The sequence below is a fragment of the Rattus norvegicus genome, chromosome 17 (genome assembly GCF_036323735.1).
Source record: "Rattus norvegicus strain BN/NHsdMcwi chromosome 17, GRCr8, whole genome shotgun sequence".
Taxonomy (NCBI): Eukaryota; Metazoa; Chordata; class Mammalia; order Rodentia; family Muridae; genus Rattus; species Rattus norvegicus.
The window spans coordinates 18599842-18626807 of NC_086035.1; the positions used below are offsets into that span (position 1 = coordinate 18599842).

At 43.3% G+C, this 26966-nt stretch overlaps 1 protein-coding gene across 1 annotated transcript; it reads right to left on the reverse strand.

Annotated features, from left to right (window-relative positions):
* Positions 1-695: 695 nt before the first annotated feature.
* Positions 696-26966, reverse strand: Stmnd1 (stathmin domain containing 1). Its single transcript, XM_006253772.5, has 5 exons — positions 26748-26966; positions 14906-15086; positions 10426-10577; positions 2097-2228; positions 696-1415 (listed from the first exon to the last, which is right to left on the reverse strand). The coding sequence occupies exons 1-5, from the start codon at positions 26832-26834 to the stop codon at positions 1131-1133; spliced, it is 837 nt and encodes a 278-aa protein (XP_006253834.1). The 5' UTR covers positions 26835-26966; the 3' UTR covers positions 696-1130.

Here is a 26966-nt window from a genome sequence, read left to right on the forward strand (position 1 = left end):
GTGTAATGCTGCGGATGGAATCCTGGATTGGTGTATACCAGACAAGCACTCTTCAAACGAGGCTACAACGCCAGCCCAAGAGCAGAAGCAAACCAGTGATCTTCCAGTTAGGAATGGACTTCACTATCCAAACGAGCCACAGACACAGGCAATATGTATTTTTATTTTAACAGTTTAGGTGTAGGGGCCAGAAATGGCGGAACAGAGGTCTTAAAACAGACCTTGGTTGTGTAGAGGCTGGGAAAACTGTTGGATGGTGATGGATAAGGTAGGGACCAGGAGAAACATGTGAAAAAATGGATGGACCAGATCTTCAGAATGTAAACTTGGAAGATCGGGTTCTTGACTGGATGTAGGTGATTAAGGGGTGGGGGAGACCCAAGACATAATTCTAGTAAGATGAATGCAGGAGGTTCCTGAGCTCAGAGAGCCTGAGGGAAAAGCAGAAGCATGGGGTGGATCTTCAGCCCCTGGAGCTCCTCCTACTCTTCCCCTAATCAGAGTTTTTCTCCTTCAGCATGAATAATGAGTAGTACTGTAGACAATTCTGTTACTTTGTTTTCCTTTGTTTCCCATGGAAAGGGTGAGCCAGGGCAGCTCACCTGAGGGATGGCGCCATCCCCACCCCTCCCACTTGACATTACCTTGACCACTGGATTCAGAATCCTTAAATGATGTAGATAATTGAGCCAACCTCAAGGCACTTCTTTATTCTCAAACAGCAGAGAATTAAAACAGAAGAAACACGCAGAAAATTAAAACAACATGGAATACACATCTATGCATTTCGTGGTGAAGGACTCATCCCACATAGCCAAGGTCAGAAACGAAAAGGGAGAATTTCTTTTGGCACAAACATAATTCAGGTAAGCTGGCAGGGACTTCCGAATCTAAGATCTCTAGTGCTGGAAGCCATTCTGAAACAACCCCCCCCCCCTTTTTTTAAAAGTACAGCCTTTAATTCACTCAACTAAAATCCATCCCCTGATGCTCACAGAACCATCCCTAAACCCAGGGCAGAAGTCTTTACAAGTAGAGACATAGTCATTTTTTTTTTAAAGACAGTGAGACACACTAAGACCTACTGGAAAGTATGGACCACTTTGTGAAATGATTTTTAAAATGGCGTATTAGAATATGTTGTCCTCTTGGTTATAATACATGTCTGACTCCACGAGCTCCAAACCTGTGCAGGAGTAGTTCCGGTTCATCTGGGCCACATCACTTTCGCTCTTCTTCCTCTTTAGTGGCTCTCCTTCCTGTGTATAGGACTTCTCCAGAGCAGGGGCACTCACAGCTGGAAGGCCTTTTGTAAAAGGAACCTCCACTCTGCCCAGCTCAGTTTCATCCGAAGGGTTAGCGGTAGGCAGAAGCCGGTCACTCCGTAGCCTTTTTCTTATTTCTTCCTTTTTTGTCTGAAAAGTAATATTAAAGAATGAAAAGGACCCTGGTGGCTTGGATTTGTACATGTTCCGTTCATATTGCTTGTCACGAGCACTTTGGTTTTTCTTGTTGGACTGCTCGATCTTGGAACAGATGGTTGCTGGGGAACCCGTGTTGAAAGAGACAAAAACACAGGGCTTGCCCTCGTAGGCTTCCTAGTCTAGTCCTTGTTCCCAGGGCTGCCAACTTGGGAGGCAGATACGAAGGACACCAGACTAAAGCTATGTTTCCTGAGGAAAGGTGGGCTTCCGGTTGTGGGTTCAGGCGCTCAAAACTGCAGGAGCTGATCTGATGGTCTTCAGAACCCACTCTTAGCTCAATGCCCATCCCTGCCCTGGTTGTCTTCCTTCCTCCAACCCCAATGGTAAGTTTCCCAAACTTGACTTAATTCAGAATAATGAATAGTATTTATTTGGGCCATATAGAAGGAATAACAATTTTCAACCGAGTTCATGGTGCTGCTTCATTCCCACACAACTCAAAAGTAATTTTAAGGGGTGGGGAGCAATGTGTCCAGTGCGAGCAGCACACAGGTCGTTGAAATGCAGAATACCACGCCCACATTCTGTCTCAGGCTGCTGATAGGCAAGGTCTGGCGCATGCTCATTCGAGCCAGCAGTCGGCTCCTCAGAGTCAGCACCCACGGCTCATACCTTTCGGCGCTCCTCTGCCGCCTGCATCTTTTCTTCTAGGTCTTGGATTGTGAAATCCTTCACCTCCTTTTTCACCTTAAGCTTTTTCAGTCTGGCTGGTGGCTTTCTCAGTGGCTTCTCTGTAGTGCCCACCTGGAGGAAGACATTTCGTTTTTAATGGAGAAGTGACTTATTGCCTTGGCCTGGGAGAGGGACGGGGGCGAGAAACAGTTTAAAATGCACGTTTCAAAATATAAACTTTCAACTGGTAGATAAATGCAATAAAAACTTGAAATCTGTTAAGATCAGGCTTACTTTATTATTATTATTATTATTATTATTATTATTATTATTACTATTACGTGCGTGTGTGTATGTGTGTGTGTGTGTGTGTGTGTGTGTGTGTGTAAAAGGGCATGGATATGAAGGCATCTGTACCTTTATCTACTGAGACACAAACATCTTGGTGGCCCAACCACAGAAGTGTCAGTGGTAAAATGTATTTCATGCCTTAAAAACACCAGGCTATTAGCTATTAGGACAAAGGCCGAGAATGCGTTCTGTGAAGCCAGCTGCAGAGGACTCATGAGAGAGATCTCAAGGCTGAAAACTAAACGGAAATATGGAGATGGGGGTGTGAAAGTCTGGCTCAGTGTAAGAAATTCAGGTTGTTTGATTGGTCATTCTATAATCTTCAATAAGCAATTGATTTCATAATATTCCATGTTTTACAAATTATTTTTGCTTGGCTAGAGATTAGCTTTTATTACTTTTTGATCTTATGATGGAGAGGGATTGTTAGCTGTTATTGAGCAACAACGCTTTCCTGGGCTCTGCCATTGGTGTTTGGCAATAGTAAAAAAAAAAAAAAAATTCCCATTTTTATATGAATGACTACTCTTTCAGCAGTTCAGAACAGGGATAGCGACTTATCTCGTTATGGAAAGTAAAATTATAATAAAATTACAATAAAATTATATTAAAGGGCTGCAAAGTTTTAATATGCATTGTTCTCTAGAAATACAGCAAACATAGCATGCATTTACAATGGGAAATTAAAACAATACACGAACACCCTCCTAAACCTCTCCTCGACCACCCCAATCCGACCCTTCAATGGGAACCTAGTTTCTAAATCTCTCTCCCTCCCCCCCTTCCCGTGGGTGCAAATATGTTCATCCTATGGTACATAGATGAAGGTCTGACGTTAACCTCAGATGGCTGGCCTTGCCCTCCACTGTGCTTCTGAGAATACTTAGTTACTACCGCTTATGCAGGATTGCTGGCCCTAGAGGTGCATGGGATCCACCTGTCTCCACTTTCCCTTTAGCTGTCAGAGAGCTGGGATTATGTAGACGTGAATGACCGTGTCCAGCTTTATGTGGGCTCTGGGGAGCCAAATTCAGGCCCTCAGGGATTGTTTTCCTGGCTAAGCCATCTCCACAGCTCCTCCTTTTAAAGAATGTGCTCTGTCTTTCTGGATATTCTCTGTAATGCATCACACACACACACACACACACACACACACACACACACACACACTGGAAAGATAATTGGGAATCCATCTATCTATCAGAAACTTTGCAAAGGCTAGAGAGATGGTCTAGTCAGTAATATGTTTGCTTCACAATTACGAGGACCAAAGATTGACATCCCCCACTCCCCAAATCCAAATAAAAAAAGCAAGACAGGATGGCATGTGTTTGTTATCCAGCAATGAGGAGGTGGTAAAAGGCATACATATGCAAGCATACATATGCACGGCATCTGTAATACAAGATCTAAATAGGATTGTACAGCACACACTGCCCATGTTCGCTTTCTTCATTGAATATGGACATCTTCCTAGGTCAGTGTATATAGATTTATTATGACTGGGGGGAGTGTTTAATGAACTCCCAAGTCTTCACTATAAAATGAACCAATATGTTGTTCTGGGTAATCTCTAGAGAGATTTTTCTTTAAAGACACCAGAGCTATTAATATTTATGATACTTTCCTAAAGACTGACTCATCAGGAAAATAAACCAGGCAGGCAAAGAGAGGCCATGTAACACAGTAGAGAACTCAGGCTTGTCTTTGGATCCCCAAAGTGATGGTCTACAAGTGGCTAATACACTCTGTGAGCTTGACATCCTCATCAACGCAGACTAACAGCCTTTCACGGGATCCGGTTTTGTTCTTATTTGCTTTCAAGAGAGGGGAAAGCCTGTAATTTCCACTTAGCAAAGGCAGCTTCTTTTCAGTGAGGCCAGTGTTTGCTTTCAAGGGCAACTCGGAAGATCAGAATCACTGGCAGAATTATCACAGCGTTATGTGCAGACAGGAAGACCACCGGGAGCAGATGACAACCCAGAACAGGAAGTGGTGAAGCAGATACAATCATGACAATCATGATATTTCCATTTTTAAGATCTAGGATCCCTAGGAAGTCTTTAAAGTCGTTTTCATTTTATTATGGGTGTTTTGCCTGCTTGTATGTACTACATGTATATAGTACCCAAAGAGAATAGAAGAGCGTGCTGGGTCTCCGGGAATTAGAGTTACAAATGGCTATGAAGAGTGGGTCTAAGAATTGAACTCAGGACCTCTGGATGTGTAGCCAGTGCTCTCAACCAACAAGCCAGTCCTCCAGCTCCATCTCAGGAGGTCTTTAAAAAGGAAAACTCTCACTGAACTCGTGGCTCTTTTCAACCATCGGGAAGATTTTATGTAGTATCTGGTTCTTAAGCTTCCTGCTGGCAAACGCCACTTGCTGGAAAGAGGAACATACCATTATTTGCGATGTCTGCCTGCAGAAGACTAAAAGAAAATGGTAGCCCAAGAGTCAATGAGGGAACGGCAAGCCAGACGTCTCCAAGCAGTCTGAATCCTGACAGAAACTGTGAGTCAATAGAACTGCCAGCAGTTTGGGTTTTCTGACTGGGAAGGATTTTTCCTGTGACCATCCCGAAACAATGCCTATGGTTTCACCCTCTGCCCCTGTTTGAAATGTGGACTCTGCCCCTGAGACCCTTGCTCTTTCTTGAGTTCGATATATTATGCTAAAGCCGCCACCATAGCAATCTGGCTTTAGGGGGTAGCTCACTTCGTAGAGTGCTTGCCTAGCATGACTAAAGATCTTGGTTTAATCGCCACTACTGTATAAATCAGGCATGGCGGTGCATGGCTCTGACCCCAGCTCGCAGAAGGTGGAAGCCGTGAGATCATCCTTGGCTAAAGAGTGAGTTCAAGGCCAGCCTGGGTGACATGAGACCTTGCTTCAAAACAGACAAAGAACACAGAATAAAAAGAACCCTATAAACAGATTTGTATTTTTTTTTTTTTTTTTGGTTCTTTTTTTCGGAGCTGGGGACCGAACCCAGGGCCTTGCGCTTCCTAGGTAAGTGCTCTACCACTGAGCTAAATCCCCAGCCCCGGATTTGTATTTTTTACAAATGAGTTCGGGTAGGCAGAATCTTCGAAACCATGGCATTCACAGATTACTTAATGGTGTTCATATGGTGCACAGAGATGTCGCTAAATCTCAAATACCTTGAAGTCTAGAAAAGCTATCACTTAAGTTGCGTTCACCGGGAATAGCATCAGAAGACTGACAACCCTGAGCGCAGCATTAGGTACTAAGAGATGAATTGCATTTTTGCCCACGCTAACGTGTGCAGGTCTGTCTTGCTTCTGTTCATGTTCCTTAGGGCTTTCCTAATTTAGCTCTTGACCTGCAAATGAACCCACCTTGGTTATGCTTCCTAAGGAAGTCTCTTGCACAGAACAGGCCAAAGCTCCCTGCCACAGACATGGCCATTCCTGTCCTTTGGCCTCCAGCCCTCAGTGAGGCAGGTCACTGTGATCACTGGCACATTATTTGAGTCCTAACTCAACCACCTTCCTCCATACCTCTCCACGAGGCTCGGCACATAATGTTAGAGACGCTGCTGCAATGTGGATTCCTGAACTGTCTCCAAGGTGACCCAGTCCAGAAACAGAGATGACAATAAACTTTGACCAGACAGGGGGAATTAGTCAATAATTCACCGAGTTGGTGAAAAGCAGCCAGGGTATGCTAAGAGGCACAGGGGTGGGAGTTTGAGATCAAAGCCACCTGAAGGCAGTAACACCCGGGAATTCATGAAAGCCAGACATGCGTCCATGCAAATGTTGATCTCTACCACCACACACATTGACCCAGTCACATACAGCCTATGCACACTTACAGTGCGGTCACGTCAGGTCTCGTTGTAATGCTTTAAAATACCTGGAAGATTGCTTTTCTGAGTGGATACTCGGCGTCTTACTGGTTCCCTCTCTGTTTGTGTGTGAGTGTGTTTGTGTGTGCACACGTTTGTGTGCAGGAATGCATGCGTATGCATGTGTGCACATGTGGAAGCCAGAGGTGGATGCTGGGTGTCTCACTCTATTTCTTTGTATTTTATTTATTGAGGCAGGGTACGTTAGGGTTATTATTGCACCACAACCAAAGGCCGCTGGGGAGGAAAGGGTTAATTTTCATTACACTTCCACAGCACTGTTCCTCACTAAAGGGAGTCAGGGCAGGAACTCAAGCAGGGCAGGGACCTCGAGGCTCCCCCCCCCCAACCCCCCCCCCCCCCCCCCCCCCCCCCCCGTTGCATAGGACAAGGAGAAGCGCTCGCTAGTTTTTGGCTTGCTCCTCATGTCTTATTCAGTTGGCTTTTATATAGAACCCAGGACTGCCACCCCAGGGTGACACCACGCACAATGAATTGAGCCCTCCTCCATCAATCACTAATTGAGAAAATGCCCTACAAGATTGCCGACAGCCAAGTATTACGGAGGCGTTTTTCTTTATTGAAGTTCTCTCCCCTCAGGTGACTTTCGCCTGTGTCAAGATGTCATGAAACTAGCTGGCACACAGGGTCTCTCACTGAACCTGGGGCCCACTAATTCTTCAAGACAACGGGTGTGGCCTTCTCAGGGGGCTTCAGTTCAAAGCACAAACGTACTTGAAAACTGTTTATCCAGAGAGGACCTCAAAAGTGATAAAGTAGGGGGAAATAGGTAAAGGGGGGGTGCTGTGGTGGGCACAGGTATTCCATGGACAAGTCGGGAGAGACTGGCCTCCTAAGAGGCTCCCAGATTAGTGTTAACAAAGGCACCTCACGTCCATCCTCTATTCTTTTATACTTCAACGCAAAATGCTTGGAAGGATGAGTAGAGGGCCAGGGGAGGACAAACCTATGTCCAGAGTTCCCCTGTGTTTGTGAATGCCAGTGCCCCACACCATACGTCTTTTCAAGAGTTCTCACACTCATTCTAGCTGCTCATAACACGTGTTCATTTCCTCCCAGCTAGGCGTGGTGGCATCCATCTGTAAACCCAGCGCTTGGTCAGCTGACCCAGGAAGATGACAAGTTTGAGCGGTTAGGCTATGCAACCAGATTCTGCCTCAGAAAAACAAAAACCAACAAAGCTGGAATTCCCCAGAGCAGGGAAGAAGCACTATTTGAGTGTTTGACTGGATTCATTGCATCATGATAACTGCTGGCATTGGTGTCCATTTTGAAATGATTTCCTCTGTATTTCCCTTGGTTCCTTGGGTAGATTTTTAGTCAATTATGAGGCTTTCTAAAAATACTTTAAAGTATGAACAGGGTAGCGTCTCGGATTTTATATGACTCCGTCCATCATTCTATTTTAGCTGTGATCTTTTTATTTTAGTCCCCAACTTTCCACCAACTGTACAAGGTATGTGCTGTCACACACTTAAGCTTATACAAGCTGGACAAGGCTTCATCCCTGACCACAGCACTCATATCTCCTCCTCTTCACTTCTGAGATTTTTTTGGGGGGGGAGGGGGACAATCTCAGTGCCTTTTCTTTCTTGAAAATGTTTTCTCAGGAATCTTTTAGCAATCTCTTTTACAAGAAAGGGTTGTGGAGTACAATTACAAATGTTTCAGCCATTCTCACCTGGTGATGAACTCAGTTTCATGTGCAGGCTTATGGCCATGGGAGTTGTTCTCAGGCTGGGCTGCCCATGGAGTCATCTAGAAGAATCTGAAAGCATGGAAGCTATGTCCTGTCCTCAGGCACTAGTTCAAGGCGAGATCTGGGTCCCGGGGGTTTAAAAGTCTTTCTGAGTGACTGACTCCGACGTCAGGTTAAAAACCAGGACATTGGATTATAAAACAAAGAGGGCTGTGTGTTGCTGCTCTGGCCTGCTATAAGCCTGGTTTATACTGGAACATGAGGGTTTAATACCATAGAGGAAAATAATTGTGGTATACTTGTGAACTGTGGCATAAAGTACTTTTGAGAGTGTTCTATTCATGCTTCTTGTCCTATCCTATCCTATCCTATCCTATCCTATCCTATCCTATCCTATCCTATCCTATCCTACATTATCCTGTTCTATCCTACATTATCCTGTTCTACCCTACACTATCCTGTCCTAAATTACATCAAAATTTACTTTTAACTCACTTAATGATATCAAAAGTCAAGCCCATCATTGTCCATAAAATAGATGGATTTCTCCCTAACCAACCTGTGCATTCTCTTGTTAGATAGAAGTCAGAATTCATTCACCTCTGGTGACTGGCTCGCTAACATAAGTAAGTTGAAATTGTATTCCCACCAGTGTTAGCATCAAGACGTTACTGCATTTCCCCTAAGGAGGCATCACTTAGCAACGGAGTGTTTCCGTATGTTTTCCTCCACTGGAATTGCTCTCCTGTCTTTTGACATGGTTTCTTTGTTGTTCCCCAGAGACACCCATAGTTGGAAAAAAAAAGCCCCTCCCCTTCATTGCAGAGAGGTTTTTTAGTATATTCAAATACAATCAGATATTTACCATGCTCCAAATTGTACTGAATCGTAGCAATATTGTAAGAATGTCAAATGACATTCTACTTTTTCCTTGGTGTGATTAAACACCCTGGTAAAAGAAACTTCTAGAAGGAAGTTTATTTTGGCTTATGGTTCTAGATACAGACCATCCAACATGCTACAAAGTCTTTGAAAGGACTCTGGCCAACTCAAGCATGGTGAGCAAGGCTCTGACAGGCCTTGCCCTTCTCCCCCATTCCCCGTGCCCTGCTAAAAACCATTAGTTTACATTCCTAAAGCTAGCCACCAAAGTCTTTCTTCTTATTTGGCTACTCCCTCCTTTTGAGGCTAACTACCAAGTCTGGCCATCAAAGGATTGAAGCCTAGCAATCAAAAGCCCCCTTTGGTTCACTTAATTAACATACCAATCAGAACATATCACCACATCCTAGCCCATTCTAAGATTCTTAGGTTATTGGAGATGGGAAGAACTGTGGGTGGCACCATTCCCTAGGCTAGGATCCTAGACTGTAAGAAACAGAGGTGAGCTGAATGTGAGCATTTAGCATGCTTTGCTTTTTGATTGTGGATGCATGAGACCAGCTGCCTCACATTCCTGCAGCTGAGGCTGAAGAGGACTTCTCCCCCACACCAGCAGGTGTCCCTCCCAATCCTGGGTTAGGCATAAACCACACCCAAACACCTGTTTTCCCCCAGAGATCCTTCCTTAAGTGGGGAAGAAAAGTTAAAGTAGCTGCTTTCTGACTTAGGCAGAAGAACATCAGCCAACGACCTCACAGGTATAATTTTTTTTTTTTTTTTTTGGTTCTTTTTTTCGGAGCTGGGGACCGAACCCAGGGCCTTGCGCTTCCTAGGTAAGCGCTCTACCACTGAGCTAAATCCCCAGCCCCGGTATAATTTTTAAGAGAAAAAAAAGGGAGATCTGTGTTGGGTCACAGTACACACACACACACACACACACACACACTCACTTATATAAAAATTTAGACCTGGAGACATTCATCAAATCAGTTAAAATGAGAGGAAAAATATTTTTCACATTTATGTCAAACAAAGACAAAATGAGAAGAATCAACGAAGAAAAGTAACAAGTAACAGCTTGATTTCTGGAATCTTCTTGTTTCCATGTGGTTACACCTGTTCCCAGGTAGGCACATCTGATGCAGCTTTAGTGTTTTGTTTTTCCTTTTGAATAAACTTAGTTTAGTTTTATATTCCACAGGGCAACGCTTAATAAAAATTGCTGATAGTATGAAAGCTTGTTATTTACTGGGTCTTATTATGTTCAAATTTAGCAAAGCCTGAAGAATGTTTTATTGGCCTCATTAATCATTAATGATGAGGGTGATTCTGAATCCACTGGGAATCACAGAGAAATAACGGAATTTATGGAGGACAAATCTGACTTAGATAAATGCTATCATTTATACTGTAGGTCCTATATACTGGAAATAATGAGTTGTGATCAATCATATTTTGTTGCTAATTTTACGTATAAGCAAACATTAATTACAAAATCACTTGCCATGACGTCATATGACTCTCCATTTCTAAATACTTTGCTCCGGCTCTGTATGATTCCTTGGACAATCAGCTCTTCCAGAATGTCTGATGACTTTGGTCTCTCCCAACTCTCCAGGAGTTGGGGTTTGTTGGTCAATCCATTGGCCACTGGGTCTTCCAAAAGGAAAAGCATAAAGAAAGAGAAATGTAAGAGTAAAGAGTTTATCACTTAAATGCTAAATGGAGGCTGGAGAGACAGCTCTATGGGTTAAGAGGGCTTGTTGAAAAATCATGAGGACCTGAGTTCAAATCCTCAGCACCCATGTAAAATGTTTGACAAATTCATTATACCTACAAATCCAGTACTTTGCAGGGAAACAGGGAATTGAGACAAGAGGATCCCTGGGGCTTGCTGGCCATCAGACTAGCTTCAGATCTAGTCAGAGACCCCATCTCCAGGGAACAAGGTGAGAAGTGATAGATCAAGGCACTTGGATATCCTTTTCTAGCCTCTGTGCTCACAAGCATATGCACCTGCACATACTCTGGCATACACAGCACACCCATGTACCATTCTCACACACATGCATACACACACACACACACACACACACACACACACACACACACAGAGTATTTAAAAATATTAAGTGCATGTCTTATACAAATTGCTGAGTAAAATCTTGTCTCAACAGTTTTCTCTAAATATCTGGATTTTTTTTAAACACTTTTACTATCTCTCTCTCTCTCTATCCATCCATCTATAAATCATTATCAATTAATCTGTCTATCGTATGTATGTATGTATGTATGTATGTATGTATGTATGTATGTATCTATCTATCTATCTATCTATCTATCACAAGTATGAGTGTATGTATGTGTGAGTGCATGTGTGTGAGTGTGTATGAGTGTGTGAGTGTGAGTGAGTGTGTGTGTGTGTGTGTGTGTGTGTGTGTGTGTGTGTTTTGAGGGTTTAACGCAATGGAAGTTGGTCTTCTCCTTCCACCATGGGGATTCCAAGGATTGAACTCAGGTTGGCAGTGCTCATCCCCAGCCCTAGTATCTGGTTTCCATTATAAAGCTCTGTGATGTTTTTTTTTTTTTTGAGTTCAAGTTTTTGCTGTCTTTATAGAGGAAATGAATCAGCATAATCTATTCTTCATGGAGTGAGTCTCACGTGACCACAATCATGCCTTGTCTCTGGGCTGCTTTGTACAGCCTTTTTGTTGTAACGGCATTCATACACTCCAGTCAGATGTCACTGATTTGCTTCACTAATTACAAGGCTCAACTACAGCTAAGGCTTGAGACCTCCTTCTGCTGACTCCTATGAGCTGCCGTTTGGTTTCTAGGCTTTGTATACAAAAGGTAAACAGCCCGAAGTTGCCAAGGGCTGTCTGGTTCTGCAACCCTGGTGTACAGTTTCACCATCTGCTAAATCTACAGAGAGGAAGCATGCCTTTTCAGGAAGAGTCCTTGAGTCAGACCAGAATTGGAGCTGGAGTACTGTCAGCTCAGAGCTTATTAATGATTTTCAAGATGAGCCCTGGAACCAGCCACAGGAGAGGATTTATGGACTGCCCTCTTGAGTGAGGCCTCCTCATTGCAAATCAGCCATGTGAAGAAACGGCCACCTCCACACTGCCACATCGTAAAATAAAGGGTGCCTGCTTGTTGTCTCAAAGATGGGCCTGCTACTCAAGTCAAAAATGACACTGTGCAGAGTCATCTGCAGGGAGCTCTCTTCAGAAAGTGCACTGTCGGTGGATGGAGTCATTTGCAGCTGTCCCTAACCCCCGAGGTTACAAAGACAACTTTCATGAGTTTTTTGTGCTTTGAAAACATATGCAGAGAAGGCTGCACACGCTGGTCAGCTGTTTCTCATTTCAGACCATTAATCCACCTATCACGAGAGAGGGCTCTGACATGGCACGAACAAAGGGCCAGTCAGCTCAGTACTTTCCAGGGCTGGCTCTTCAGTGTGTGAAATGGGGCCCATTCTTACTGCCAAGTGTTCTGCATGGTCTTGGGGAAAGCACTCAAACATGTAAGCAGACCGGGAACTTGGTAACACAGAGGACAATTCAATGTAAAGGTCGTAAGTAAATACCTCCATGGATTCAGAATGATTTTATTGTTATCGTTATTGTTAAAAGGTGGGCTTGCCTATAACCCTAGAACTCACAAGGTGAAGGCAGGAAAATCAGGTGTTTCATGTCAACCCTATTTGAGACTTCATATCAAAACCAAAAACCAAGCAAACAAACAAACAAAAGTCCTGGTGGACTTACCAGGAAGGGTTAACATAGTAATGGTTACTGTTTACTGAGTGTTTTACTCACCTTACTATGCTAATTGCTCTATAGTCTGTATAGCACCCAGTTCAGCTACCAATCCGTGAGAGCAGAGCTATAATCCCTATTTTACATTAAGTACAGTGTTATGGTAAAAGCTCATTGCTCAAGGGGATGAGACTAGTTAGAGTGGTAACTCGGACTGAATTCTATTCAACACCAAGTTTCTCAACCTCACTAGTCTCTTTCCTAAATATGATATAGGAGTAGTTGAACCACAGGTATTCCACCTCTCCCAGATATTTCCAAAAGGTATCACTAACATAAAGAAATGAATGCAACCATTTCAACCCACTGTCTTTTGAGTCTACTAAGGTATTTGTCTTGGTAAATAGAATATTGAGCCTAGACGAGATTCTTTAGGAAATGCTAGTCATTTCAATTCATTCTACTGTTTTGGTTTTTTTTTTTTTTTTTTTTTTTTTGGAAGATTGGAGCATATTAGGTAGGGTGGAGGTTAAAAATAACCCCATGCTTCTGTTTTATTATGAAGTACATTCATGACTTCTCTCACTGCTGTGACCAAATGGCTGACAAAAAGCTATTAAGCTAAAAAGCTACTTAAGGGAGGCAGGAAGGTTTGATTTTGACTCACGGTTGGGAAAAGTACAGCCTTATGGAGATGAAGGCATGACACTGGGAACAGCTTGATCTGTGGCACTGACCAAGAAGCAAAGACTGTGCTTTCATGGGTTCCTCCTTTTTTCTTTTTTTAATCCCTTCTAGGACCCCAGCTCATGGGGTGGGGCCACCCACATCCACTGTGGGTCTTCTTCCCTTGGTTCACTCACTCTGGAATCATCCTCACAGACACAGCTGTGATGTGTCTGTCTCAGGCTCGTCTTAAGTTTTTCTTGATCTAATTAGTTGACACTTGAGACTTAAAGGGGTACATGGTTACCATAGTAAATATAGAGACCATAAAGACCCCCGAATGGAGGAACAGTGTAGGAAACAAAAGGCATGAGTATATCAAGGTCTTAAAAGATAGAGAAAGGGCATGACAAGAGGAGCCCTTGCTGTGCAAACATAAGGACTGGAGTTTGTATCCCAAGAATCAGAAGAAAAGCTGGGTGAATGTGAGATTCCACCTGGAATCCCAGCAGGCAGAAAGCAGAGACAGGGGACTCCCTAGAGCTAGCTGTCTAGCTAAAGCAGTAAGCTCTGGCTTTCTCAAGACACCCTGCCTCTATATCATGCAGGCACCAACTGAAGAAGATACCTGATGTCAACTTTAGGCCTCTATGCACACACATGTACCTGTATCCTTATAGGTACCCCATATAATGCAAACGTTATTTTAACAGTTAGATCTCCTAGAACCGGAGTTACAAGTGGTTGTGTGCTACCTGACATGGGTGCTGGGAACCAAACCCAGGTCCTATGTACCAGCAGTAAGTGCTCGTAACCACAAAGCCATCACTCTGGCTCCAATCCTGGCTCTTTTCTGATCCTAAGGTGGAATCAGAGAAGAAACAAGGGGGACGTGGAAGAAAGGCTCTTCCTCTAAACTAAAACAATGTTCATTCCCTCCAGATCTGTGCTGTTCATTTTGTTCCAAAGGCTGACCAACTATAAATAAGATGTCAGCACTCATCAGCAAAGAAGAGCTCAAAGGAGGGAAAACCACAGCATTGCCTCAGAAGGGCCACAAATAGAGTTTAAATAGCACACTAGATCATAATTACTGTTTTTTATGTTTTTACTGTGTATTCTCTGATGTTGTGGATGGGAATAGGTAGGAGGACAGTTTAATGAAGGTTTATTTTATTTTATTTTATTTTATTTTTTACAAATGTAAACCTTTCCCTTAAGAAGATGCCAACGTAGTGGGGTTTACATTCCCCTAAGCCCTGTGATTTCAACTCCTAAAATGTGTTTCCAATTCTCAACAAGGGCTCTTACTTTTTTTTTTTAAAGATGGCTTTAATTACTTCATCCACAAGATTAATGACCAGCAATATTTTCGCACACGATAAAGGCCTAAGACTAAATTTTAATGTCTTGGAGATAAGAACCTTGCCATATAAAGTATACTATGACCCCAAAAAGAAGTGATCAATGAGCTGTCAGATACTTGCATTATATATTTAGAGGTCTACCAGATGTCTGGCGGATAGCAACATGAACAGAGGCAGAGGTTACCTGAATTTATTCTCCTGTTTGTGTTACTAGGAGTTGGAGAATTTTCTGGAATAGTCCCAGGCAAACTTCCCATCTGTGCTTGTTGGTCCAGACTCTTGGCGTTGTCTATGGTGTCCTTGGGCCATGCAACTTCAGTTTGGGGACTGTAATTCTCTTTGGAAGAAGTTACTCTGACATCAGCCTGTGAAAAGAGAACAGCTTGGTAAGGGTCAAGATTTCTTAGGAAAAGAACAAGATAGCAGGGATTACTTTGTGAGCATTTACCAGTTAGTGTCTGCAGTGCTCTCACTAGTAATCATGGCCTGTGGATATTCTGGTATACAGCGAAGTGAGCTAGCAGATGTGATTAAGTAATGTTCCCAAGATGGTAAGGCTATTGGAATGTTTCACGGGAACCCCAGATGCAATCACAATTGTTCTTCTAAGAGACAGGAAGAGAGAGAGAGAGGGTTATGGTTTGAATATAAAATACCCCTAAAGGTTCATGTATTGAAGGCTTGGTCCCCAGCTGGTAGCCCTGTTAAGAGGAGATTGAATCACAAGAATGATAATCTGCTCAATGGAATGTCTCCTCGGTGAATCATAGCTGAATGGGCTTAGGGTGTGGTACATAGTTAAAGAAATGAGACACTGAGGAATGTATTCTTGTCTTCAGACCCTTACTTTTTGCTCTCCTTACTTTCAATTTGCAATAAGATGAGCAACTCCACTTGATCAAACTCTTTGCTGTTATGCTTTGCTTCAGAGCAATGGAGCCAAGCACCCATGGATGGAGACCTCTGAAACTTCTGGCAAAAATAATTTCCACTTAAGTTGTTTATCTCAAATACTTGTCATAGAAACAGAAAACTTACTAACATGGAAAATTATTGATACTAAGAAGTAAGCCCATTAGTATAACTACTGATTGTGTGACTCAGAACATTATGGACCTGGATTTTAGAGAAACTTTGGAAAGTTTGGAGACACAGGCTAGAGAAACCCAGGAATAATGTAAGCAGAGTTCAGTGGGAAGTCATGAATGAAACACAGAAGTCCAGATTATCAATAGAAATGCTGATAGTAAAAATGATCTTGTCAGGTTTCAAATGGAAATAAGGCCTTTAGTGGGGACTGGACAAGGGTTCATAAATTTAAATTCTGGCAAAGGTCTCTACATTTTACCTAAGCCCTGAGAATTTGTGTAAGGCTAAATTTCAAATTGACAGACAGACTAATTTGCTAGAGAACATTCTCAGGAAGAATATATTTACATTGTAGCATGGATACTGCTGGCTTCTTTTAGTCCAATTTATAGTGAAACCTGGTAGCAAAAATAAGAGCAAAAGGAACAGAAAAAAAAAACCTACCCATATAGACAAACAGGACTATGTTTATAGTTGGTAAGGAAATTATCACCAAGTACTTGGCTTTGAGATAATAGGAAAAGTACCTAGCATAAACATCAGGAGTTTGCCTAGTAACACCCATCAATAGCTAATTATAACTCATTGGAAAGACTTTGCTTTGAGATGAGAGCTCTGGAGAACCTGCCTATACAGGCCTACCTGGAAAGCATTTTTCTGTGCTTAGCCATTCGTGTACATAGAAGCATCAGAGGATGTTTCCCCCTAGTAACAGTCCTTGGCATCATTCACAAGATACTAGTTTTTAAGGCATCTAGAAGGCAAGAATTATAGGATAATGGTGGCTTCCACCAAGATTACTAAGGAAAGTATAAGGACCCAGGCAATCTGCATGGCAGGGTTAATATGCTTGCATGTGTGCCCTTGAAAGGGCATAACAAGAAATTGTAAGGGTGAAACCTAAGCTTCAGTAGAGATCCTGTGATGTCATGGAAAACAGGGACAAGGAACATCTGAGGAAATTTCTGCCAGTCATTACAGTCAGCTGGGGAAGGGAGAATGGGCTTTGGCCAACAAGGCTGTGGAGGTGGGGTTCACCAAGCCCTAGAGGTCCGCATCTTGCCACCATGTATGTCTGATACCCAATGTACATAAAGAAGAAAATTCAGTTTGCCTGCTGAGTTCCAGTCTGGTTTGGTCTCTTCCTTCCCACTCCTCGTTTTTGGAACAGAAATGTTTGATCTGCATGCTTGCACTTTAGAAGTATATATAACTTTATAATTTTCTCCTATGTTTCTTTTGATCATTGCTAGAGATCAAATTTGGGGCCTTGTATGTAGGCCGTAGGCAAATGTACTACCATCAAGCTATACTCACTGCAGCCTTTGTAATATCTAATGTGGACTCACAGCTAAGGGTCTGATGCAAGTCTTAGTTTAACCCATATGAAGGGGTTGCACAATAGGCCTCAAAGCCACTATTTTGAGCCCTACTGGGGAAAACCAAGATGAACAAGTTCACAGTCATGTATGAAACTAGAGATATCACTGTATAAAAATGAATATTTTTAAAAATGCCAGCTTTGTAGTTTAACATGTAATAGAACCCATTAAAGTGACCAATTAATATAGAGGAGGATCATGGTGGTCAAGTCTGTGTCGACTGAGATAGGCTGTAGTAGCCAGTTTTCCAGTCAAACCTAAGTGTTGTGGAGAAAGGATCTTGTAGATATAATTGCACCTACAGCCCACTGACTTAAAGTAGAAGAGATCCTTTAGGCCATCTGGGTGGGTCTCTTCCCACTGATGTTGAAAGGCTTCTGGAGTAGACCTGAGGTTTGCTCAAGGGAGAAAAAAAGTATGCCTATGGGCTGCAGTTTCACCTTCTAGCCTGCCCCTTCCTGTCCCATCCTGTAAAGTTTGGGCATGTCTGGCCACTCTCCTGTAAGAATTCCTTTGCCATACATTTACCTTTCTACCCATCATCCCACCCATCTACTCATTTGTCTGTTTGTCCTTCTGGGTCTGTTCCTCTGGTAGAATCCTGACTGATACAGAAGCTCAGTAGAAAATGGTTAAGTACCAAACCCTGGACAGAAGCATTATCTACATGTTGGTATTATTGACTAAGTGTATTTGCTCATCGAAGACTTTAAAAAGATTAATTAGAGCCGTCTTAAAAGCCAATGAAAAGAAGTTCAGAATCATTCAGTTCTTGGGGAACTACAAAATAAAATTTAAAAGGTCCTGCAGATAGTTAATTATGGAGTAACCGTGAGGCGTGGAAACTCCACTCCCTAGTTTATGCCCTAGCAAAAATGAAAATAGCATTTAGGTAAAAACGTATGCATGGTGCCTATAATTACTATCCATAATGTTCAAAAAGTGGAAACAACTCAACTCAAATGTCTATCAACTGATGGTTAGGGAAAGGAAATGTATCATAATCGTGTGGAAAATATTATTTAACAATACCAGGAGATTAAATACTGACACACGTCATAACATAGACATAGAAAAACTTTCTTAAACGAGAGGGTCCAGTTCAATTCACAGAGACTGTCCAATCTCAGACCGGGTGAACTCAGTTGCAGTAGGTCGGCTCAGAGGCTGTGTAGGGCAAAGGGATTTGGGAGAGGGGGTAAGTGAGGAGAAAAGGATGAGCTGCTCATAGGCAGTCATTTCTTTGGGGGAAGAATGTGCTGAAAATAGATGACACAAATGGCTGTCACCTGCATATTTTAAGGATGAACAATACAGTGCATGAATTACACTACAATTAAACTGTTATTAAAAGTAAGATAGAATCTTTTCGAAGTCATATATTTGTGTGAGACATTCTTTTCCCACACTGAAAACATATTGGAGACATTTGCTCGCTCTGACTTCATTCTATTTAATGGCCAAGAGTAGTTATTTATGGACAATGGTGTTAGTTCTTATATAGTCGACCATGCAACTGCACCATAATTTATTTAGCCCATTCCTGGGACGTCTAATTTTCTGCTATTATAAAGCAGGCTACTTCATATACATATTTGTTAGCTGGTTTTGTTACAGTTCCCAGATGTATACATTCTACCTGAAAGCCTATGCACTTTCAGTACCCTATAAGTTTCTAGAGGGTTCTCCATAAGCACTGCATCAATTCCTAAGTCCCCGCTCCATTGCTTATACAGCCTGCAAGCCACTAATACAAGACACAGGTCCCTGTGAAACTTTTCATAGTCTCATAGCAAAAGAATAAAAATGTAGTGTGTTTTTCGTCCACCTGTTCACTGTCACAGGCATCATCGCCAATAATGAGAAAGCAGCTTCCCGAGAAGTGCTTAGTTGGGGTTACTATTGTTGTGACGAAACACCATGATCAAAGCAACTCCAGGAAGGAAGGGTTGATTTGACTTATACTCCCACATCACTGTTCATCATCAAAGTAAGTCAGGACGGGAACTAAAAAAAGGCAGGATCCTGGAGTCAGGAGCTGATGCAGTGACCATGGAGGGGTGCTGCTTACTGGCTTGCTCCCCATGGCTTGCTTAGCCTGCTTTCTTATAGAACCCAGGGCTACCAGCCCAAGGATGGCCTGACCTACAATATCCTCCATCAATCACTAATTAAGAAAATGCTCCACAGGCTTGCCTATAGCCCAGTCTCATGGAGTTTCCCTCTTTTCAGTTGACTATAGCTTGCATCAAGTTGACTAAAAGTAACCAGCACAAGAGCCCATACATGCAACATACTTACACCACACACAACATATAACATGCACACACATGTGTATTTGATATGGCTAGAAAAGGAAAATGAGACTGCTCTAGTCTCTTTCCTGTTGAAACAAAACCACCCTAACCAAAAGTGACTTAGGTGAAGAAAGGAACCTGTTTCTACTTCCAGGCCATAGTCCATCACTGGAGGAAGTCAGGGCAGGAACTCAAGACAGGAACTTAAAGCAGAAACTATGGAGTAATGTTGCCCATGAATCACTTTCTGGCTTGCTTGAAGGCACATGCTTAACTAGCTTTCCAATATGGTCTAGGATCACTTGCCTAGGGATGGTGCCACCCACAGTGGGGTGTGATCTCCTCCATCTACATCAATTAGCAATCAAGACAATTCCTCCACAGACAGGCCCAGAGACCAATCTGATCTGGGTAATCCCTCAATTAAGGGATGGTGTAGAGCCTTCAGATGGTTTTAGGGTGTGTCCACCTGATAAAGTTAACCAAGATACTCCCTGATGCTTTCCTCTTGTGGGGGAGGTCATAGTTCCTGTTGAGCTTAAAGATGTAAAAGCCTGATTGTGGGTTCTTCCCCTAGATTTCAGATGGTTAAAGCCAGTAATAGTAAGAGGGATATTTTCATGAGTTCATTGCATTTTTCAGACTCAGGTTTTTTTATTTTTAAAACCACCAATGTGCCATGGGACATGTAAGGAATGATTTTTGTCATTATAGTAGAGATATTGAAAAAATACAAGGGGCTTAATGATAGTCACACTAAACTAATGACAAAACACCAATTAGGAACTGAACACAAATTTGAGTGTTAATAAACCAGAAAGAGCTGGCTTTCTTCCCTACATTGTGCTTGGAATAGATTCCAATACTGTAACTTCAAATGACCTTACAATGGCTTCTCCATCACCAGAGATGCTTGGTTTGGGATGGGAACCCCAGGAAAAATCTCTACCCATTTGTGTTTACAGACAGGCGCTTTAGAGTCCTGGCAGGAGATAAAACTTAATGTGTAACAGACAGAACACGATCTTTCAGCATCTCCTAACATATCCCAGCCTTCAGTTTCTAGAAAGAGATGAAAGGTTTTTCTCTTTGAAAAACTAAGAACATCTTTCAAATGTCATGTCAGTTTGTAACATGTTTTAAGAACGTTGGCCCCATTTCATGATCTAGATTGAGGTAGCTGTAAGTCAAAGACGCTAGCCTTACTGACAAATAATTGAATCTCGTTGGGGATGTGGCCAGCAGATCTGCCCTATGCATGCAAGGTTTATATTTTCACACTAGTACGTATTGACATATCTGTGTTACATAAGAAAGAGTGCTGGGCTTCGTCACAGAAGGAGGGTGGAAGGCTTTTGCCAAGACAAAGTTGTCAAAATATATGGTCAGTGTGTTTCTATATTTTGTATATTTCAGTGCTTTGGAGATAACACTTTTTATCAAGTTTAGTGTTAAAAGCTAAGCATTAAAAACAGCTTGTCCCAAGCCAACAGCTGTGTGTGTGTGTGTGTGTGTGTGTGTGAGAGAGAGAGAGAGAGAGAGAGAGAGAGAGAGAGAGAGAGAGAGTCACCAGCATTCTGAAAAAAAAAAAGACACCAGTTAAAAAAAGATACCTGTTTCATTATGGATAGGTGTCTGTTGTTTGCTTTTTATGGTGTGTGTGTGTGTGCACGCGTGTGTGTGTGTGTGTGTGTGTGTGTGTGTGTGTGTGTGTGTGTATGTAGTACTGTATGTACTTTTGTAGCTTCTTCTGGGAAACATATTTTCCAAACAGCTTGGCAGGAATTACCCGTTGATACTCCCTGAGCTGAAATCTTCAATCACTTCACAAGCAGAAGTGTGTATAAATACATTTGCCGGTGGACCTATGGGAAGATTTTGTTCTTCAGAAGTAGAATTTTTGCTAATTTACTTCTAGTAATTTAATTACAAATAGCAAGCCCTCAAGAACCACTCAGGAATGACTGGTTAACAAGATTTAAGAGGGCCAGGAAATGGCCCAGCAGGTGAAACTCTTGGTGTGCAAACATGAGGCTATGAGTCTGAATCTCCACATACAAATCTGAGTGTGGTGTGCACCTATATTCCCAGTGCTGGAAGACAGAGACAGGGAGATTCTAGGGGCTTGTTGCTTAGCCAGTCTAGTCAGTGAATGAGTGCCACGGCGCTCTCTTAAAAGATAGGGCACAGGTCAATGAGATGGCTCAGCGGGAAAAGCAATTGCTGCCAAGCCCATGGACCCGAGTACGATCCCTGGGACCCACATGACGGAAGGAAAGAACTGACTTCCACAGATTGTTCAGTGACCTCCACTGCTGTTACACACAATATATAAAATGCAATACAAATATTTGTAGTGAGCAACAGAGAAAGGTACCCACCATCGACCTCTGGCTTCCAGAAATGCATGGGTGCACACACCGTTTTCCCTTTCCTCTGGCATACATGTGTTCCCACACAGACATGCTTGCACACTCGCATGGGCATGCGTGCACGCGCGCGCGCGCGCGCACACACACACACACACACACACTGTTTTAAGAAATAACTTAGTTCTTTTTGCAGTCAAAAAGCAAGGCTTTTATCAGATGTTAGAGAAAAACTATGAAGGGTCCTCCATGATCACTCGTTAAGTTCTAAGTGCTCTTTCTCTCTCTCTCCCTCCCCCCTCCCCCCCTCCCCCCTCTCACCCCCCCCCCCGCCCTAATCTCAGACCAGGAATGTTGAGTTACTCATATAGAAAAAGAGTATTTCTCCTACCCATGCTGCCCATGCTTTTCCTACCATGATGCATTGTTTTTCTGCAATGCCTTCACACCTATTTAGACTAAGATAAAAGTGAACAGGACGATAGACAACTCCCAAGGGTTTTGACTTAGAATACATTTTAAAGTAAAAAGCGCTAAGAGATGTTAATGTGTCATATAAGCAAACACGTTCCCCTCAGTGTTTTATTTACTTTGTTGACATCTCTGAACGCCTAAACTCGAGGGGAAGTCATAGAGGCATTGCTATAGTAATGGTCACTGAGTGTTTAGTTAATAATAACCGTACCCTTCCCAGTTCGGATTTGCAAAGTCAAGGGCATGGAAATAGAAGATGTATTCGGGAATCAAATGAGTCGACTTTCCCATGATCTTAATGTTGAGTTTCCTCCTAGCCATCATCATTCGTCTCATGCTGCTGGAAGAGAGGAGTGAGGTAAGCAATCTGGGGACTGGGGGAGGGAACAGCATGGAATCACAAAGGTGTTCGTTTGTGGCTGGTTTGTCTGAATCAGTGTGCTACTGATAAAATGACAAAGACTGTTTCTGTCTGTAGAGACAGCTCACAGTGGGAGGATACAATAAATAAACAATGTAAGCCCTCTCCTCAGTTCAACAGGAGAAGGTAGATCAACCTGGCCAGCATGGTTGTCAGGAGCAGGTGTCCAGAAGCATCAAAGGGAGGAGTGACTAGGAATTCTCTAAAAGATGGGATGTGTGACCTATACAGGAAGAAGGGGAAACACAACAGGGGAGAATGGTGGGTACAATGATTCCTTGGGGTAGAAAAGAAAGTACCCACTGAACATCATAAAATCTTTGCTTAAAACATGGGTGCTGGAAGGAGAAAGCTGGAGAAGGTGTCAGGATCAGCTCAAGGATAAACATGGATGACTAAGCTAAGATTGGTAAGGATTTTATGTCAGGACAATATAAATATTACCCAAACTTATCTTCTGCCGCTATTCTATATTAAATATGGGTATGGGCACCTTATGTGAATTAAATTCACTCAATTCTCATAAAAACTGAACAAAGATAGATATTACCATTTGTGTTATTTTATAGATAAGAAAATGGACACTGTGGAGGTTAAAGGATTGGTTTATAAGCATGTCTGTGGGACACTGTCTTGACTGTCAATAGATGTAAGAGGTCCCGGTCTACTGTAGGCAGCACCATTCCTTAGGCAGAAAAGGCTAAGTAAGCACAAGCCTGTGAATGAGCCAGCAAGCAGCACTTATCCATGGTTTCTGTTTTAAGTTCCCCCTTAAGTCTCTGTATCTGGAAGTGTAAGCCAAATAAACCCCCCTCCAACGTTACTTTTGGTTGTATTATTTGTCACAACAACAGAAACAAAACTGGACAGACATCCAGGACCCCTTGCAGGCTCTATGGTGGCTTGACAACTACGCTTATTCTTCTGATTAATGTATTTGACACTTGGAAGGACTTGACTTGTGGCCCTGAAACCTGGTCTATATAATAAAACCATATTTGGTGATGACTATATGGTTGAGCAAATGAAAGCAGCTATAAAAGACATATGAATAGTGAAAGGTTTCCTATGTATAATCCTACCTGAGAAATTAATTAAAAAGATAAGGAGTCTTAGCGTCGTCATCTAAGTTTCGTAAATGTATTTTGGGGAAAAGAGAGGGGAAATGTAGGATCAAAGCAACAATAACTGAGGTGCCCAGAGCAGTGCCTTGGAGCTCATGAGCCTGTGGAAGAGAAGGGCCTTCAAAGCAGAGAGTGATTCTAGGCCACCAACTGGGGTTGGAGCTCTGCACTGAAGCTCTTCAGTCCTGCTGAGGAGCAGGTCTAGGAAGGACCTTCCATAGGACCATGGAACAGCATGGGGAAAGCAGGGAGGTGTGGACAGGCCCAGAAGCAAGCACTATAGGTCATTTGGCCTGTAAGAGCAAGAGTCTGTGAGAAAGGAAGGGAAGTACAGAGAACACGACATTAGCAATCGAGGATGGAGGATTAGTACATGATGGAGAGGTCTTTCTTGAGAGGACGGGGTGCAGAGGGCTGGTGGAGCAGTGTCAAGAAAAGCAAAAGACTCTGAGCCCAAAGTCATCCTTGGCTACACAAAATCCTGCCCCCCCCCAAATGTATTGATACCTTAATTAAACTCAATCACTGTTAGGAACAGAGAGCACAGCACAGCATTTGCATGGGTGGCATCTGGACACAGGCTTCTCTCATAGGATGAGGGACTGAGCCTGGAGACTCAACTCAATAGCACAGCACAGCTGTCTGTCTGTCCGTCCGTCCGTCCATCCATCTATCTATCTATCATCTATCTATCTATCTATCTATCTATCCATCCATCCATCCACCCACCCACCTGCCCACCTGCCCATCCATCCATCCACCCATCCATCCATCCATCCATCTATCATCTATCTATCTATCTATCTATCTATCTATCTATCTATCTATCTATCTATCTATCTATCTACAGATAGGGTCTCACATGTCTCAGGCTTGCCTTGAACTCACTAAGTAGATGATGACCTTGAATTCATGATTCTCCTGCTTCCTGAGTGCTGGGGTCACAGGCATGCCCTGAGTTACGCATCGGTGGGATGAAACCCAGGGCTTTGTGCATGCTAAGCCAATACTCTACCCACTGAGCCACAAGCCCCATACTTTGGGTTTGCTTTTTTACATCCACTCTGGGAGCTCAGATGTGCCACACATGTGAGGGGTGCTATTATTGGCCCCAAAGCATGGCCACCTCATGTATAATGAGAAGACAGTGTATGCCTTTCACACAGCAGCCTGAAGAATGCCTTGTGGAAAAGGCAGCCCTGAGTGGCTGTGAGCTGCTTCCCCCAGCCTGAGAAAGAGGGTCATAGACTCTCCTTCACCCTTCAAAAGTGTAATTTTGATGGTGAAGTGTGCAGTGGACCTCTTCTTGGGTCACCCCAATGAGTTGAAGTCTTGATACCAATGAGATAAGATACCCATTCTATTGGTGAAACTATCCCGGCAGAAGCAAAAGAATTCTAGAGAGACTCTTGTGCCCTTCCCTCTAGCTATTAGACTAGTGAGACAACAGTGCCCAAGAAGTTGGAATTTCTGCCTGAGTCTCAGGCTAGGAGAGAGAACAGCCGAGTTTGTACCAGAGGCAGGCTTTGGTTCTTTTGCACAGGTCTGAAAGACCACTTTTGATAGAGGGTCTGGAGCTTCGACCACAGTGGAGTCAGTGATGGGCAAGACCATACGGGCATCAGACCTGATTAATTATCAGTGCTTCTTGCCCTAAAAAATGTTAATTACATCTGTATGTGTGTGCACACAGGGGTGGAGCTCAGAGAACAGCTTTCAGAAGTCAGGTCTTTCCTTCTACCACGTGGCACCAGGACATTTAACTTAGGACTTCAGACTAGGCATAAATACCCTTACCTACTAAGCCATCTCTTCCTCCGTTCAGACTTACACTTTACATCAGGACCCCAAAGACAGACTTCAGGAGTCTCTGAACCTCTGTTTTTGTTCATCTTCCAGTGTGGCCACATTGAAAAAAAATTTAAAATGTCCCTGCTTTTCACTACTTTTTTTTTTCCTTTTTTCTTTTTTTTTTTCGGAGCTGGGGACCGAACCCAGGGCCTTGCGCTCGCTAGGCAAGCGCTCTACCGCTGAGCTAAATCCCCAACCCTTTTCACTACTTTTAAAATAGATCGATGGAGTATAAATGGCCAAGCCTAACTTATTAAGTCTGTCGGGTGGGGCCAAACTGTTATTGGTCAGGGAAGGATGATAAAAAAAACCCAGCCTGTGGCTCCCACTGCCCCGTGGGAACTTCCTCCAAGATCTCCAGGTAAATGATACAAGCTAAAGGCATAGTAGATGGGAAGGAGCATCTTAAAAACTAGGTTCCCTCTAACTTTGTCCCCCAAAGAGTTTAACTACCCAGACAACGTGGCTGGATGGTTGACAGCTCTGTGTGCTATAAAGAAACACAGAGGGCAGCAGCTCCAGGACCAACATTAGCTGGCAATGTTCAGGATCTCCCACCTTCTCATGACATCGGACCGGTGGCAGAAGCCAGGACCCTTCCACCTGCATCTGCCCGGGCTTTGGGCTGTGATCTCCACATGCGCATGCGCATGTCTGCAGCCACAGATACACAGAGACAGGTACAGTTCTGGCTTTAGAGACACCAGCCATCAGTGGCGGAATAAACTCGCTGTCTCTTGATTTACACCTTCAGTCACATATCTACTGCCCACTTGCTCCAGATCACTTCAGAGCTTCCTAAGTATGGAAGTGTGGGAAATCTCGGTCTTTCCCCTCCCCTATCCTCCCCTCCCTCCCTCTCCTCTCTTTTCTTTCTGTGTCCTCCCTTCCGCTCTCTCTCCGACAGTGTCTCTTGCATGCAGCTCCAGTATTCACTGACAGTGTCTCCTGCATGCAGCTCCAGTATTCACTATGTAGTGCAGGCGTGTGCTCCCACAAGGTCTGTGATTGTCTGTTACCTTGGATCCCTCTTCCCAGCCCTTCCTGGGAGAGGGCATGCGGCTCTGGCTCTGGTCCTCTGTTTGCTGGGAAGGTCCACAGCCCATTGCTCGCTCCTCCTCTCTAGGCTGTGCCGGGGGAGCTCCTATCTGGTCCTGGAGTCCTTGTTCCTCGGTCAGGGCCCAGCACTCCCTCCTCCCATACCTCCAGGTTCAGCATCTGGGAAGTTGCTGGAAACT

Excerpts from the sequence above, each read along its gene's own strand:
- Stmnd1 (XM_006253772.5), bottom strand. The coding sequence starts at position 26,834 with ATGGGCTGTGGACCTTCCCAGCAAACAGAGGACCAGAGCCAGAGCCGC. Across the intron at positions 2,229-10,425 it reads GAGAGTCATATGACGTCATG|GTGGGCACTACAGAGAAGCC; the intron begins GCAAGTGATTTT and ends GTCTTCCTCCAG. Across the intron at positions 1,416-2,096 it reads CGGCAGAGGAGCGCCGAAAG|ACAAAAAAGGAAGAAATAAG; the intron begins GTATGAGCCGTG and ends ATTACTTTTCAG.